The 13,732-nt window shown below is 56.2% G+C and overlaps 1 protein-coding gene across 3 annotated transcripts; it reads left to right on the plus strand.

The window, feature by feature from the left end:
* Positions 1-140: 140 nt before the first annotated feature.
* Positions 141-12,218, plus strand: TKFC (triokinase and FMN cyclase). 3 transcript variants are annotated; one of them, XM_005226906.5, is made up of 18 exons: positions 141-230; positions 1,596-1,711; positions 4,013-4,202; positions 5,148-5,258; positions 5,333-5,514; positions 6,793-6,871; positions 7,152-7,241; positions 7,859-7,893; positions 7,967-8,051; positions 8,141-8,230; positions 8,887-9,003; positions 9,324-9,443; positions 9,619-9,756; positions 10,650-10,756; positions 10,860-10,963; positions 11,067-11,100; positions 11,207-11,296; positions 11,659-12,218. In XM_005226906.5, the coding sequence occupies exons 2-18, from the start codon at positions 1,709-1,711 to the stop codon at positions 11,818-11,820; spliced, it is 1,737 nt and encodes a 578-aa protein (XP_005226963.1). In that variant the 5' UTR covers positions 141-230; positions 1,596-1,708; the 3' UTR covers positions 11,821-12,218.
* Positions 12,219-13,732: the final 1,514 nt, after the last annotated feature.

The following is a 13,732-nucleotide window of genomic DNA, read 5'->3' on the forward strand; positions in this document are numbered from 1 at the left end:
CAGGCCAGAGCGACCGGGACGCAGGGCATCACGGGACGGCCTCACCTGGCCTCTTGGAGGACTCAAGGCGCCAGAGGCGGCCAACCAAGGGAGGCCCCGCCCCCCGGAGGCCCCGCCCATTCTCTACCGCTGGAGCTTGGAGTACCCGGATGAGGGCGCCCCGTCGCGAGTCTTTCGGTACTGGTGGCGGTTACTGAAAAGGCTTACCCGGACGAGAGCGGGTCGCAAAGGTTCGCCGACTCCTCCTTCTTCCCCGGAGCTGACCCGCCGACCTCATCCGTAGTCCGCTCCCCTCGCGCTTCCCCAGACCCCGTCCACACCCCCTTCTTAGCTCCAGGAGCCCTCGGGGCTGGTCCCTATTTTGGAACCAGAAGATACTGCAGAGGCCCAGAGAGGGGAAGAAGGTGACATCAGTTTGTGCACCTCCCAGACTAGAACCGAGGTTCGTACCTCCCTCTCCCTAGCCTTCCCAGTATCTCTAAACCCAGCCCTGCCTGATCCTAGAATGACCCATCACTCCCATCTCACCTGGCGGGCGTCTGGGGGAGGCACTTAGACTGTCCCTTCTCTCCTTTGAACTTGTTTGTGTTTGAAACTTTGTGTTTCGAGGCCCCAGCAGGCCACTTCTCCAGCAGAGTTAGTGCCCCCATGATCTGTGCAAACTCGGACCTCAAACACGAAAGCAGAATTTGCCTGGTGAGAACCTTAGTGACCCAAGAAAGCAGTCAGTTAGCCCTGCAGCTTGCAAGCCACTCCACATCAGACAGGCTCTGCAAGGAGTAGAAGAACCACGTGGCTTGGAGCACCTGCCAGAAGGCTGTAGAGGAAGCTGCCCCCATTTTACAAATGAGGAAGCTAAGGCTCAGGCAAATTGATTTACCCAGAATCCCCTAGGAAATCAGAGGCAGAGCTAGGTGCTGAGGCTGGTGGGGATTCTTTGCATTGCAGAAAGGTGCCTTGAGCCCAAGACACCTCTGAACCTGGCTGAACCGAAAGGAGCTAAAAGGTCTTTGTGATTTACATATGTGATTTCCCACACCCAGGACTTTCAGCCTTGACTTTTGAGGCACTGAATTTATCAGTAGAAAGAACACAGGATTTGTAGAGAAGCTAAACATAGGTTTGAATCCTGGCTGTTGTTGGAATGGCCTTGGACACATCACAGAGCTTGCTGGGTCGGTTTCCCAGAAGGAAAATAGAGTCACAGACTCAGCCATCTCCTTCCTGGTGAGGTGCCAACACTGACAGGAGCAAGTCTGTGAAGATCTTTAGGAACGTATTCACTGCATGTGTGCCCATGTAATAGATGAAGTTACTCTGAGGGTAAATTTGCCCCTTGGTGATAAGGTGGGTGCCACTCCTGAGCATAAGGCAGATGTGTGCCCAGCATGGATCTATCAGTGTTCTGGCAGCCAGGTGCAGAATGTGAACCTTGGTCAGCCGCAAACTCTTCTCCATCCCCAGCTCACATTCTAGAGTTTGGACTTAGATCAAAGTCTGGGGAAGCTCCCTAATTACCAGGGTGCTGGAAGCATGACTGTGCCAGTAGGCTGCAAGTGTCTTCAGCAGCTCATGTCGTTACCCACCTCTTGCAGATTCTGCTTGCCATCTTCACTGTGCTCAGACCTGATTGCACACACGGGACTGCCCATCTGCCAGAAGCTCAGTGAGACGGTGTGAGGCACACTTGCTTCAGAGCCTCCCCATCATGGTGAGTCCCATGAGGGCCAGGGCAGAGGAAGGGCACTATGGGCTTGGGGCAGTAGGTGTGTCAGCCCTGGGCATGTTGCAGTTCCTCACTCCCTGACCAAGAGATGCTGCTGCCTCCTGAGCTTAAGAGAAAGAGTCATCCTCTGTCTCAGGGCCTGACTTCCCTTCATTTCCCAGCTAGGCCCAGCCCAATCTGTGGCTGCAGCCTCTGAGTCCCTCCAAGGCCCACATGGCCCTGGTCTGGGTCAAGCGTTTAGAACATTAACAGCTACCGTTGGTGATGGACAGGGAGGCCTGGCGTGCTGCAATTCATGGGGTCGCAAAGAGTTGGACATGACTGAACGACTGAACTGAACTGGACTCTGTAATAGACACCACACAGGAGTCCAAAAGAAGGACCTGTTGTGTCTTTCTGAGCCTTGGGCATGTGTGGGCTTGTGGGATCTACAGTGCAGGAGGCTCAATATGCCCCTCAGCATGCCCCAGGCTCATTCTAGAACAGATCTGAAGCAAAACAGCCCTGGGAAGTTGTTGTGAAATCTCTTAGTCGTGTCCAACTCTTTGTGACCCCACGAACTGCAACACACCAGGCTTCCCTGCCCTGCACTGTGTCACGGATTGTGCTCAAACACATGCCTGGGCAGGCCTGGGTTCAAGTTTCAGCCTACCACTAACCAGCTGTGTGACATTTTACCGAAACATGACCTCTCTGAGCCTCTTTCCTCATCTGCAGATTAGTCGATGGGGTGTTGACCAGACCAGGATCTAGGGGCCTCCCACATTTGCCTGTAGGAGGCAACTTTCCTTTCTTCTTCCATCCCCTCAGGCCACTGGGAGCCACAGATGGCACTGGCGGCTGATCTCTCCACTGGCTCTGGTTTGGGAATGGTTGCAAATCCCAGGCAGGGCGGACTGTCAGGGGTGGCAAAGGGACCCATTCTCAGAGGGTGGTAGCGTTGGAGGTTGGGCTTGGAATTCAGACCCACTCTCAACTTCATTGCATATTCCAGTCCCTGGCAGGCGCTGGGAGCCACAAGCCCATGCCTTCACTTGGGCAGAACGTCTGCCACTCTCAGCCTCCCTTCAGCCCCTGGGGAAAGCAGCATGATAAAGCCAAAATGGAACTAGCTTTGGAGCCAGGCTGACCTGGACACTTGCTGGCTTTGTGACCTTGGGCGGCTGCTGCTGCTGCTGCTGCTAAGTCGCTTCAGTAGTGTCCTACTCTGTGCAACCCCACAGACGGCAGCCCACCAGGCTCCCCTGTCCCTGGGATTCTCCAGGCAAGAACACTGGAGTGGATTTCCATTTCCTTCTCCAATGCATGAAAGTGAAAAGTGAGAGTGAAGTCGCTCAGTCGTGCCCGACTCTTAGCGACCCCATGGACTGCAGCCTACCAGGCTCCTCCGCCCATGGGATTTTCCAGGCAAGAGTACTGGAGTGAGGTGCCAGTGCCTTCTCTGGTGACCTTGGGCAAAGTCATATAATTCTGCCTGTTTCCTCACTGGGCTAATTTTACTCCATAGGGTTGTTGGAAGGTTGAATGAGATGTGCTTGAAAACGCTTAGAATCAGATCTAGAATGAGGTCTGGCTCACTGCCCTGGCCCACCCCTGACCCAGAAAAGGCCAGAGTTTGCATGAAAGAACCAAGTTCCTGCAGACTTGGGGAAGGCTCAGGTGCAGGCTGCCCTCAGGCCACCAGGGGGCGCTGGGAGCCCGGCCCACTCTGATCCTAATTGGGCCCCAGTTTCACTGTTTGGGACAAAGGCAGGAGCCGCATGCAGCCCTTTCAGCCAGCTCCGGCTTTTCAGAGCTGGCAGTAGAAGGGACTAGTTCCCTTTTATTCAGTTTTTACTGTATAGGGGGCATATCCTGTAGTTCATTAAATCCCTGTTTTGCTGAGGAAGCAGATGGGTGTGGGACCTGTCTGGCCCCCACCCCTGGGACAGGAGCCCCAACCTGGGGCTTCTCCTCCTTTGACAAAAGGCTGTTGGGCCCCAATTATCTTTGTGTACTGAGGACTCCAGTCCCCCCATTTTCTTGTATCAAAGCCGTTCTTCAGGATAAATTTCAAAGCCGTTCTTCAGGATAAATTTAAGTTAGGCATTGAATAAAAAGTCACAAATTACTAAGTCATAGAAACATCCACCAGATAAAATGATGCCTAATTCAAGGAACCGCTGTTCCCTGGAGTTCCTGGGCAGGTGTGGGCTAGGGGTCTTAGTCACAGCAGTGTGGCTGGGCAGAACAAGGGGGTGTCCCTGCCAGCTACACCCAGAACCTCCTCCTGCTTCTCTCCCACAGACCTCCAAGAAGCTAGTGAACTCAGTGGCAGGCTGTGCCGACGACGCTCTTGCCGGCCTGGTGGCCTGCAACCCCAGCCTACAGCTCCTGCAGGGCCACCGCGTGGCCCTCCGTTCTGACCTGGACAGTCTCAAGGGCCGGGTGGCCCTACTGTCGGGTGGGGGCTCCGGCCATGAGCCTGCCCATGCTGGTGAGCACGCTGAGCAGAGGTGGGGGGTGGGCTCTGGGCAGAGTGGACGGGGGCTGCTGGGAGATCTTTGGCACCGTTAGGAGGTTCAGGATGGAGCCCGGCTGAGAGCTGGAAGCCTGGTGTTGGCTCTGGCTCCCGGCTCCCATGAGCTGTGACCTGGAGCCAGGCCTGGGCTCGCTGTGCCTCAGTCTCTACGTCTGTAAAAGCACAAGGTTGGGCCAAATGATCTCTCAGGCCTCTCCAGCTCTGAATGTCAGTGATTTCACAAATCCTCCCTTCCTCCCAGGCCCAACTGACCTGCCGTCTCCTCCTCCATGAGGCCTTCCTGAGTCTTCCAGCCTAGAGCAGTATCCCTCTTCTGAATTCCCAGCCTACATTTTCAAAGTGGACTGTCCTGGATTGTTTCCTATTTAGTGCCAGGCATGTGCACTTTCCCTGAGAGCTCAGGGATGGGGGTAGGGAGTGAGGAGGAATAGGGACCAGGCTTTTGTATCCTCTGTATCTTTCCTGTTTCTCTGGCGAATTCATTCATCCATTCAGCAAACATTCCTGAGCACCTGTGCTTGGCACTGTCTGGCCACTAGGGGCGCAAAAGTGACCCAGACGAGGTACCTGCCCTCATTGAGCTTCTGTTCTCCTTTGGGGAGACAGAAACCAGGTAAACACACAAACGAAAGAGATCATTTCAGAGCATGTAAGTGAGGTAGGGAGGACAGGAGAGCAGGATAAAGGAGCAGCGAATACCTGGGGATGGAGTGAGTGACTGTTCAGTTGGGAGGTTGGGGAAGACCTCTCCAAGGAGATGAAAGATCTGTGGAGCATGACCCAGATGCTTTTCTGCAGCAGGCACACAGTAGGGCTCACCAGGGCATGAAGCCCTGAGCCCCAGGGCCTGCAGGCACAGGTCCCCACCCAGCATCCTCTCCCCACCTCTCTCCATCACAGGTTTCATAGGGAAGGGGATGCTGACGGGGGTCATCGCGGGAGCCGTGTTCACCTCCCCGGCAGTGGGCAGCATCCTGGCGGCTATCAGGGCCGTGGCCCAGGCAGGCACAGGTAAGCCTGGCCTGCAGGAGGGGCTGCTGTGGGGAGGGAAGGCGCTGATGGGGCCCTGCTGGCTGTTCCCACAGTGGGGACCCTCCTCATCGTGAAGAACTACACTGGGGACCGACTCAACTTCGGCCTGGCCCGGGAGCAGGCCCGGGCGGAGGGCATCCCTGTGGAGATGGTGGTTGTCGGGGACGACAGTGCCTTCACCGTCCTGAAGAAGGCGGGCCGGCGCGGGCTCTGTGGCACAGTGCTCATACACAAGGTGAGGGTCCCCTCCAGGGGACCCCTTGGTTTCCAGGCTGCACCCAGTGCCAGAACTTTCCAGCCATCTGTCCCACCCCCCAGGAAGCCACTGCTTCCCCAGTGCTCCCTGATCCAGGAGGGCACCCCCATCCCCGTAACTAGCTCAGCCCAGGTACAGGCTTTCATCCTCCCAGCCCCTTCCTTGCCCTCCCCCTACCCGACCTTCCATCACCCTATCCTGTGGCCCTACTCCCCAGGGCCTCCAAACACACCTCCTCGTCCAAGCCCTGCTCTTCCTGTCTTAGCCTTGCTTTGGTCTTGCCTGCTTGCACCCAGGTGGCTGCCGCTGCCTTCTCACCTGGGTCCTCTGCCTGTTTCCTTCCTGCCCTGCCCCAATCTCTTCCCCATACCACCCCAGAGGTGTCTTTTAACAATGTGTCTCTGACCAGGCTGTTCGGCTACAGAAAGCACCCCCAGGGTTCCTAGGGTCAGCGCAGGCCTTCCAGTCAGGTGTCCACCACGCTCTTGCCCCTCCTACCTGGCTTTCAAGTTCCTCTCCCATTGCTCCTATGGTCCCCTTATCTTCCATGAACACCAGTGCCCTGTACTACTGGGCTGTGGCCCACCTCTGGGGCTTTGCTGATGCTGAATCTTTGGCCTTGAAAATCCTTCCACTGTCCAATCCCCCTTTAGCCTGGCTAACTCCTGCTATTCTGTGGAGGCCCACACCTGCTGTCTATCCTTCTGGGAGGCTTGCCGTCTCAGCACGCCAAGCAGGCTAGGACCCCCTGCCCTCAGCGTTCCCATAACACCTACTGTGAACTCCATCATCAGATTCGTCACTTCACATGAAACATTCAGTCTGTGCTGTCTGTTTCTCTAACCCCTCCCCAGATCAAGTTCCTCCAAGGTAGGGACTATGATTTAGACACCTTTTCCCCTTTTCGGCACATATTAGATGCTTGGCAAGAAGTGGGTGGGTGGCCAAAGTGAGCCACAATACATATGCCATGGAGAAAGGACTCTAGACCAAGAGTAGGGAAACTAGCCACCAACTGGTTGTGTGACATTGGACAAGCCCCCTCCCCTCTCTGGGTCCATTTCTCCATTTCTAAAGTTCCTCTGGCTCTGGGATTCTTAGAGTCCTGGCAGTTGCCCTAAATACGTTGGGCCAGGTTGATGCAGCAGGACGAGGAGGTTCCCTGTTCCCAGCTAGAAGCTCAGCCCCAGCCTGTCTTCTGCCCGAAAGTGGTACAGTGACCCCTGCCCTGGTGGGGGCCTGTCTCTGTGAGCGCAGGTGGCGGGTGCTCTGGCCGAGGCAGGTGTGGGACTCGAGGAGATCACAGATCGGGTGAGCGTCGTCGCCAAGGCCATGGGTGAGTGCCAGCTCAGGGCTCGGGAAGGGCAGGGGAGGTCGAGGCCCACCTTGGACCAGGAACAGGTTCCCTGAAGCAGCACAGGAGGCTTCCCAGGGGCTGCAGGAGGGTTTCCTGGGAACAGCGGCTTTGGGTGCCTGAGCAGGGGTTCTCTTCCATCACTGAGATGAAGAGCCCAGCAGCCTGTATCAATGAAGAGACTTCTGAGCTTGCTGCTGCCCGGCTGACGCCTGATGCGAGGAGCAGAGCAGTCATCCCCTTCATACTTCATTTCTCGTAGGAACCCTGGGAGTGAGCTTGTCCTCTTGCAGCGTCCCTGGTTCTAAACCCACTTTTGAGCTCTCAGCTGATGAGGTGGAGCTGGGGCTGGGTAAGCTTGTGACCCCTTGGGTTCCCTGGGTTTTCCCAGCAGTTTCTATCCTGGGAGCCATCTCCTGGGTCCTGTATGCTCACATGGAGCCGTCGCCTAGGGGCTCTGAAGTTTTTTAATTGGGCCCATGAGCCTGCTCTGGCCCAACCTGCCTGATTTCTACCAGCCATTTCCCTCTGCACCCAGGGCTCCATGTCCTGTGCACCTCCTTGCCTGTGCTCCCACCATTCTCCTGTACCCATGACCCTGCCAAGATGCAGCCCTTCTTTCAAGGGCAGTTCTGGGGCCACCCCAGCTACAGAACTTCCCCTCTTCCTCCCCTGTGCTTTCAGAGTGATGGGCAGAGGCCTCATGTGGCCTCTCTGTGACTGCCTCTAGTTAGGCTACTTCAGTAGTTGGAAGTTAAGTAAAGCTCTGGCTCTCTCCACCACCAAGCCGTAGCTCCCAGAGAGCAGAGACTGTGTATGTTTCACTATTCCATCTGTGTCCCCCAACCCCACACTCCCCAGATACACATGCCTAGCCTAATGCGGACCACTTAGAAAATCCTTGAGCAGAACGTGCTGAGCGACTCCCCAGGCTCCGAGTGGGTCAGCAGTGCTTGTGTCTGTCCACAGGGATCCATGGGGAGGCTGGCGTGCGCCGGATAAAGGTAGGTGGCCTCCCCGGTGCAGGCTGGCCCGAGGCCGGGGCCCCGACGCAGCTCACTCCCGGCTCCGTGACAGATGGCGACTGCCGACGAGATTGTGGCGCTCATGCTGGACCACATGACGAGCTCCTCCAACGCATCCCACGTGCCTGTGCCACCCGGTGAGGGACTGTCACGCTGTCTCCCCACCTTGCCTCCCCCTCTGGAAATGGGGCCGAGAGAGTCACCTGGGCGTCATGTCCGCCCACAGGCTCCTCAGTAGTGCTGATGGTCAACAACCTGGGTGGCCTGTCGTTCCTGGAACTGGGCATCATAGCCGACGCCGCCGTCTGCTCTCTGGGTGAGCCCCACACTGGAGTCGGACCTCCTGACCCCCGAGCTTCCTCCCGCCCGCCCTTTGAAGCTGGATGTAGGAAAGGCACCTGAGATAGAGCCTTGCAACGATAGTCGGGCTCCACAGTCTGGAGCACGGGCTGTGCAGTCAGTCAGGCCCGACTTAGATGGCCGTCTGCGACCTACTTGCCAGGAGCCTTGAGCCTGTTGCCTTGTCTATAAAAAGAGGGTAGTAATAGTAGCTGCCTTAAAGGGTTGTCACGAGGGTTGTTGTTGTTTAGTCTCTCAGTTTGTCTGACATTTTTGCAACGCCATGGCCTCCTCTGTCCATGGGATTTCCCAGGCAATAATACTGGAGTGAGTAGCCGTATGAGATTTAACTCACTTAGCACAGGACATGGGACCTGGTAAGAAGAACCCAGTAACTGAGACCTGTCGTTACTCATCTGCCCCCATAGAAGGGACGCCTCCAGGGTATGTGGTCATTCAAGGTATCTTTAAAGGACGCCCCGAGGAAATCTGACCGGCTCCCTACTGACCTCAGGGCCCCAGCTCCCAAAGTCCTTGTTTTTCTCTTACTCTGTTTCCTTCTCTGATGCTCTGGGGGAAACTGCCCAGAAGCACTTCCCTTCTTCCTCACACTCTCATGCTCTGGTACTGCAGAGGGCCGCGGGGTGAAGATCGCCCGTGCCCTAGTGGGCACCTTCATGTCAGCCCTGGAGATGCCTGGCGTTTCTCTCACCCTCCTGCTGGTGGATGAGCCCCTCCTGAAACTGATAGGTGAGACCTGGAAGCTGGGGTCAGCCAAACCAGGGCTCCCTGGAGCTGGAAGGAGCCAACTCCATCAGGGCTGACCATGAGTTAGGACCCTGTGGAGAGGCCCTTTCTGGCTTCCCCAGCCTTCCCCAACTCTCTCTTGACTGTGGAGGAGTTGGAATTAGGCTCCTCCCCTAGGGGCCCTCATTTCCCATGTACACAGTCAGCACTCAGTACCCACTTACTGCGGTGGAGGGAACCAGGCCACCAGGTGGGGAGTCCAGGCCCTACTTGATCCTGGCCAGCCGACCCGTCTCTAAGAAGAGTCATCCTGCTGTCCCCAGATGCTGAAACCACTGCCTCGGCCTGGCCTAACGTGGCCAAGGTCTGGGTGACTGGGCGGAAGCGGAGCCGGGCCGCCCCCACGGAGCCCCTGGCGGCCCCTGACTCCACTACTGCAGCAGGTAGGGGCCATGCTCTAGGGGAAGGTGGCCCAGGCGTTTGGCCTGAGGCCTAAAGGCTGCAGTGTGTGCAGAGGGGCGTGCAGGGGCCCTGGCACCCACACCTGCACTCTGGTCACGTTCAGTTGTGAGAAGAGCCAGGCAGGTGGGCCTCCCTCCTGCTGTCCTCCCTTTGCAGGTGAAGCCTCAAAGCAGATGGTACTTGTGCTGGAGTGGGTGTGCACCACCCTCCTGGGCCTGGAGGAACATCTGAACGCCCTGGACCGTGCTGCCGGTGATGGAGACTGTGGCACCACCCACAGCCGTGCAGCCAGAGGTTGGTGCCAGGGCCCACCTGGGGTAGGAGACGGGGTGGTACGGCACACTCGTGGCGTTTCATGAATCAGTGATTTCAAAAGCATTTGGAGTACTCACATGGGGCTGGCAACTGTTATTTTGCCAAAAGACGTCATCACAAACTTAGCGTGCTTTTCACCTGTTTTCATAAAGGGATATGTCTAGTACTACAGTCTTTCAGTGAATAATTGTGAAAGTCGCTCAGTCATGTCTGACTCTTTGTGACCCTATATTCTCCAGTCCAGAATACTGCAGTGGGTAGGCTTTCCCTTTTCCAGGGGATCTTCCAGATCCAGAGATTGAACTGAGGTCTTCCACATTGCAGGTGGATTCTCTACCAGCTGAGCCAGCCACAAGGGAAGCCCGAATAACAACTTTAAATTATCCTAAAGGGAAACTCACACCCTTACTCTTTCTCAGCTTACCCAGCCGAGGCAAAAGTTCTGAATTATCCAGCTATTATCTTGTTCAATCAAGAAAAATATATTTAGTGCTGCCCATGGGTCAGGTGCTGCCCTCAACTCTATGGATACAATAGCTAGAAAAATATTAAAATCACTGCTCTTGTGGCTTATGTTCTGGTAGGAAAAAAAGACCATTAACAAGGTAAATCAGTAAAAGACAAAAAAGAGGGAAGCGAGGAAGCATCATCGCTTCTCATTAACCACCAAGGTCCCCATCGGTGACCTGTCCCCTCCTCTCTCCAGATGCAGCAGGACAGAGGGGGCCGGGGAGTCTCTTCATGTTGGTTCCCTCAGCCTCTCCTAGCGTCCATTCCTTCCGCCTGGCAGTGAGGCCTGGGTACTTGGTTGGGGTCCAGGCAGACGGGAGGGAAGGTCTCTGAATTCCTTGCCATCTCTTATCTGCCTGCAGCGATTCAGGGGTGGCTAAAGGAGGGCCCACCCCCAGCCAGCCCTGCCCAGCTACTCTCCAAATTGTCCTTCCTGCTACTGGAGAAGATGGGAGGCTCCTCAGGGGCAGTGAGTGCCAGCAGCCCCCGGGGGTGGAGGGCTGACACAGAGGGGTTCTGGGTTGGCCAAGGCCCCAGGCCAACACCGTGCTCAGCATCCTGGTCCTCCCCAGCTCTACGGCCTGTTCCTGACTGCGGCGGCCCAGCCACTCAAGGCCAAGACTGACCTCCCGGCCTGGTCTGCTGCCATGGATGCCGGCCTGGAGGCCATGCAGAAGTGAGCCAGGGCCCAGAGTGGGCTGGGGGTGGTGGTTGATGTCACCCACCCCCAGAGTGGTGCTTCCCTGTGGTGAGCCTCACTAGTTCTCTTTCCCTGCCAGGTATGGAAAGGCTGCCCCAGGTGACAGGACTATGGTGTGTATCTGGCCCAGGCCTTGCCCCTTTGGAGCGTAGAAGCCCTGAAGGCCAGTCTCAGTGGCAGGGCCTATCCTCAGCCCATCTCTCCCCTCCCCCTGTCCAGCTGGATTCTCTGTGGGCAGCAGGACAGGAGCTCCAAGCCTGGAAGAGCCCAGGGGCCAATATGCTCCAGATTCTGACCAAGGCTGTCAAGGTGAGTGAGGCTGGGCCCAGCCACCCAGAGAGACAGAACCACCAGGCTCCCATCTCCGTGCGACCTTGAACAAGTTCATATCCTTTCTGTACTTCACTTTCCTCCTTTGACAGTGGAGAATACCTATCTCAGAGGGTGGCTGGGGACTAGAGAGATACATAGGGTCCCAGCACTAGGTCTGGGACATAGCAGGCCCTCAGCAAATGGTGTCCCCTTGTCCCTGCCAGTGGTGGGTGGACAGTGACCTCTCCACCCTGGTGACTGTGCAGAGGGTCCTGGCAAAGCTGGGACCCCAGGGTCCATGGCAGGAAGGAAGCCTGATGGCTCCTCTTTGAACCGGCTCCCACACCCCCACCCCTCAGAGTGCAGAAGCTGCAGCCGAGGCCACCAAGAACATGGAAGCTGGAGCTGGAAGAGCCAGTTACATCAGCTCTGCGCGCCTGGATCAGCCAGACCCCGGGGCGGTGGCAGCCGCGGCCATTCTGCGTGCCATCCTGGAGGTCTTGCAGAGTCAGGGTGCGTGAAGGCCTCCACGGGCCTCAGGGCCTCTCTCACTGCTTTCCCCAGCAGCCACCATCACTTGCTTCTGCCTTCTGCCGTCCTCCCCTGCCTCTGGCTCTCGAGACCTGCCCTCTGCATTCAACAGGAACTCCTCAGCCAGCCTACAGATCCTCCACTGTAGAAACTGCAGGCCCAGAATGGGTGTCAATGCGTTTTCCCTTTTCGGGGAGAGGGCAGTCCTAGGGTCACCGGGCTCTGCCTCTAGTCAGTTCTGAGCTTTAGTGATAAGGCTTTTCCCTGGGTGGCAATACAGCCTTTAACTGGTGATGCTAATTTGGTTTTGAGACTCCGCATGAAAGGTCTTCTGCACATGAACTGAGCCAGTGTGAAAAGCCAGCCAATAAACCACACTGAAGCAGAAGAGCTGTGCTTCCTCTGAAGGACCTTCATCCAAGCGTGTGAACAAGTGGGCCCACCGATGCCCTGAGGCTCAGAGCTCAGCCCCCGTCTCCTCCCACCTGAGGCCTGAAGGCAGGTTCTGTGCAGGTGGGCCAACTCCACTGGGACCCAGTCTGTCCTTCTGGTGCACACACCACCCCGGACCTTTTCTCAGCCCTAGACTAAAAGAACTCACTGATTCTTCAGAAATCAAATGTGCAGGTGGGTCACCAAAAGGAAAACAAATCACCATACTCTTTTAAGGATCAGCAGCAGAATAGAAACCATTCTCAGGCCGGCCCCACATCTCCAGAGCCATCAGTGACAGCCCCAGGGGGAGCAGGAGGGGCTGTGGGGTCAGCATGGTGCCTGGTGGAGACATACGGCGCACCCCTGGCCCCTGCTTGGCATAGGGGTGCAGTTAAAGTCATTGGTGTGACTCACTTTAGACACTGACATGACCTTGAATCCTGGTCCTGTTTCAAACTAGCTACACATAAACTCAGGCCTATTTAGCCTCTTAGAATCTAAAACCAAGAATGGTGCCCACCTCATAGGCACATGTGCTGAGTTGCTTCACGTCCAACCTCTTGGAATCCCAGACTCCTCTGTCCATGGGATTTTCCAAGCAACAGTACTGGAGTGGGTTGCCATGCTCTCCTCCAGGAGTATCTCCCCAACCCAGGGATCGAACCTGCGTCTCCTGAACTGCAGGCAGATTCTTTCCACTCAACCACCAGGAAGTCTCATAGGCACACAAAGGATTCAAAGGAACCAGTGAAGATAAAGGGCCAGAGACCATCCAGATGCTCACTCACTGGGGGTTGCTGACATCACATGTCTGCATCCAGCTCCTTCCAAGTCCTCTGCTCCACCACCAGGCGGTCTCAGCTCGTCACACTGCTGCTGCTAAGTCGCTTCAGTCGTGTCCAACTCTGTGCGACCCCATAGACAGCAGCCCACCAGGCTCCCCCGTCCCTGGGATTCTCCAGGCAAGAACACTGGAGTCACTGGGACCACTTACTTTGCCCAAACTTGATTGCAGGCTTCCTCAACACTTTGGCTTCCCCTGCTCTGCCCAGGGCCCCCCACCCATCAGACACACCACAGGTCGCCAATCATAGTCACAGTTATTGGTGGGCACAGGTACACACACCCAGCCCCTGGGAAGGAAACTCTAGCCTCAGACACCTGGCCTGTGGATCCCAACTCTGCCACTGCCTGGCTGGGTGACCTCAGGCAAATCACTTAAGCCTTTTTGAGTCTTGTGTTCCAGAAAATGAAAGAGGAAACAGCTCCTTCCTGGTAAGATAACCAAATCCTCAAAGGCCATTTACTTTTAAGGACAAGTTCAGGAACCAAGAGTCACATGCAATTGCAGGAAAAGAGTCATGTGGGCCTTTGGGTTTGTCCCTCCCCAAGTCTGGGTCAGTACTAGCCCATGGCTTCTGCAAATGGCCCAAGATCACGTCACAGTGTCATTTCAGCACAGAAGGC

This window comes from Bos taurus, chromosome 29, assembly GCF_002263795.3.
Source record: "Bos taurus isolate L1 Dominette 01449 registration number 42190680 breed Hereford chromosome 29, ARS-UCD2.0, whole genome shotgun sequence".
Classification (NCBI taxonomy): domain Eukaryota; kingdom Metazoa; phylum Chordata; class Mammalia; order Artiodactyla; family Bovidae; genus Bos; species Bos taurus.

Coding starts and splice junctions, on each gene's coding strand:
- TKFC (XM_005226906.5), top strand. Junction 7,242..7,858: donor TGAGGTGGAGCTGGGGCTGG/GTAAGCTTGTGA, acceptor GTCTGTCCACAG/GGATCCATGGGGAGGCTGGC. Junction 9,757..10,649: donor CCACAGCCGTGCAGCCAGAG/GTTGGTGCCAGG, acceptor ATCTGCCTGCAG/CGATTCAGGGGTGGCTAAAG.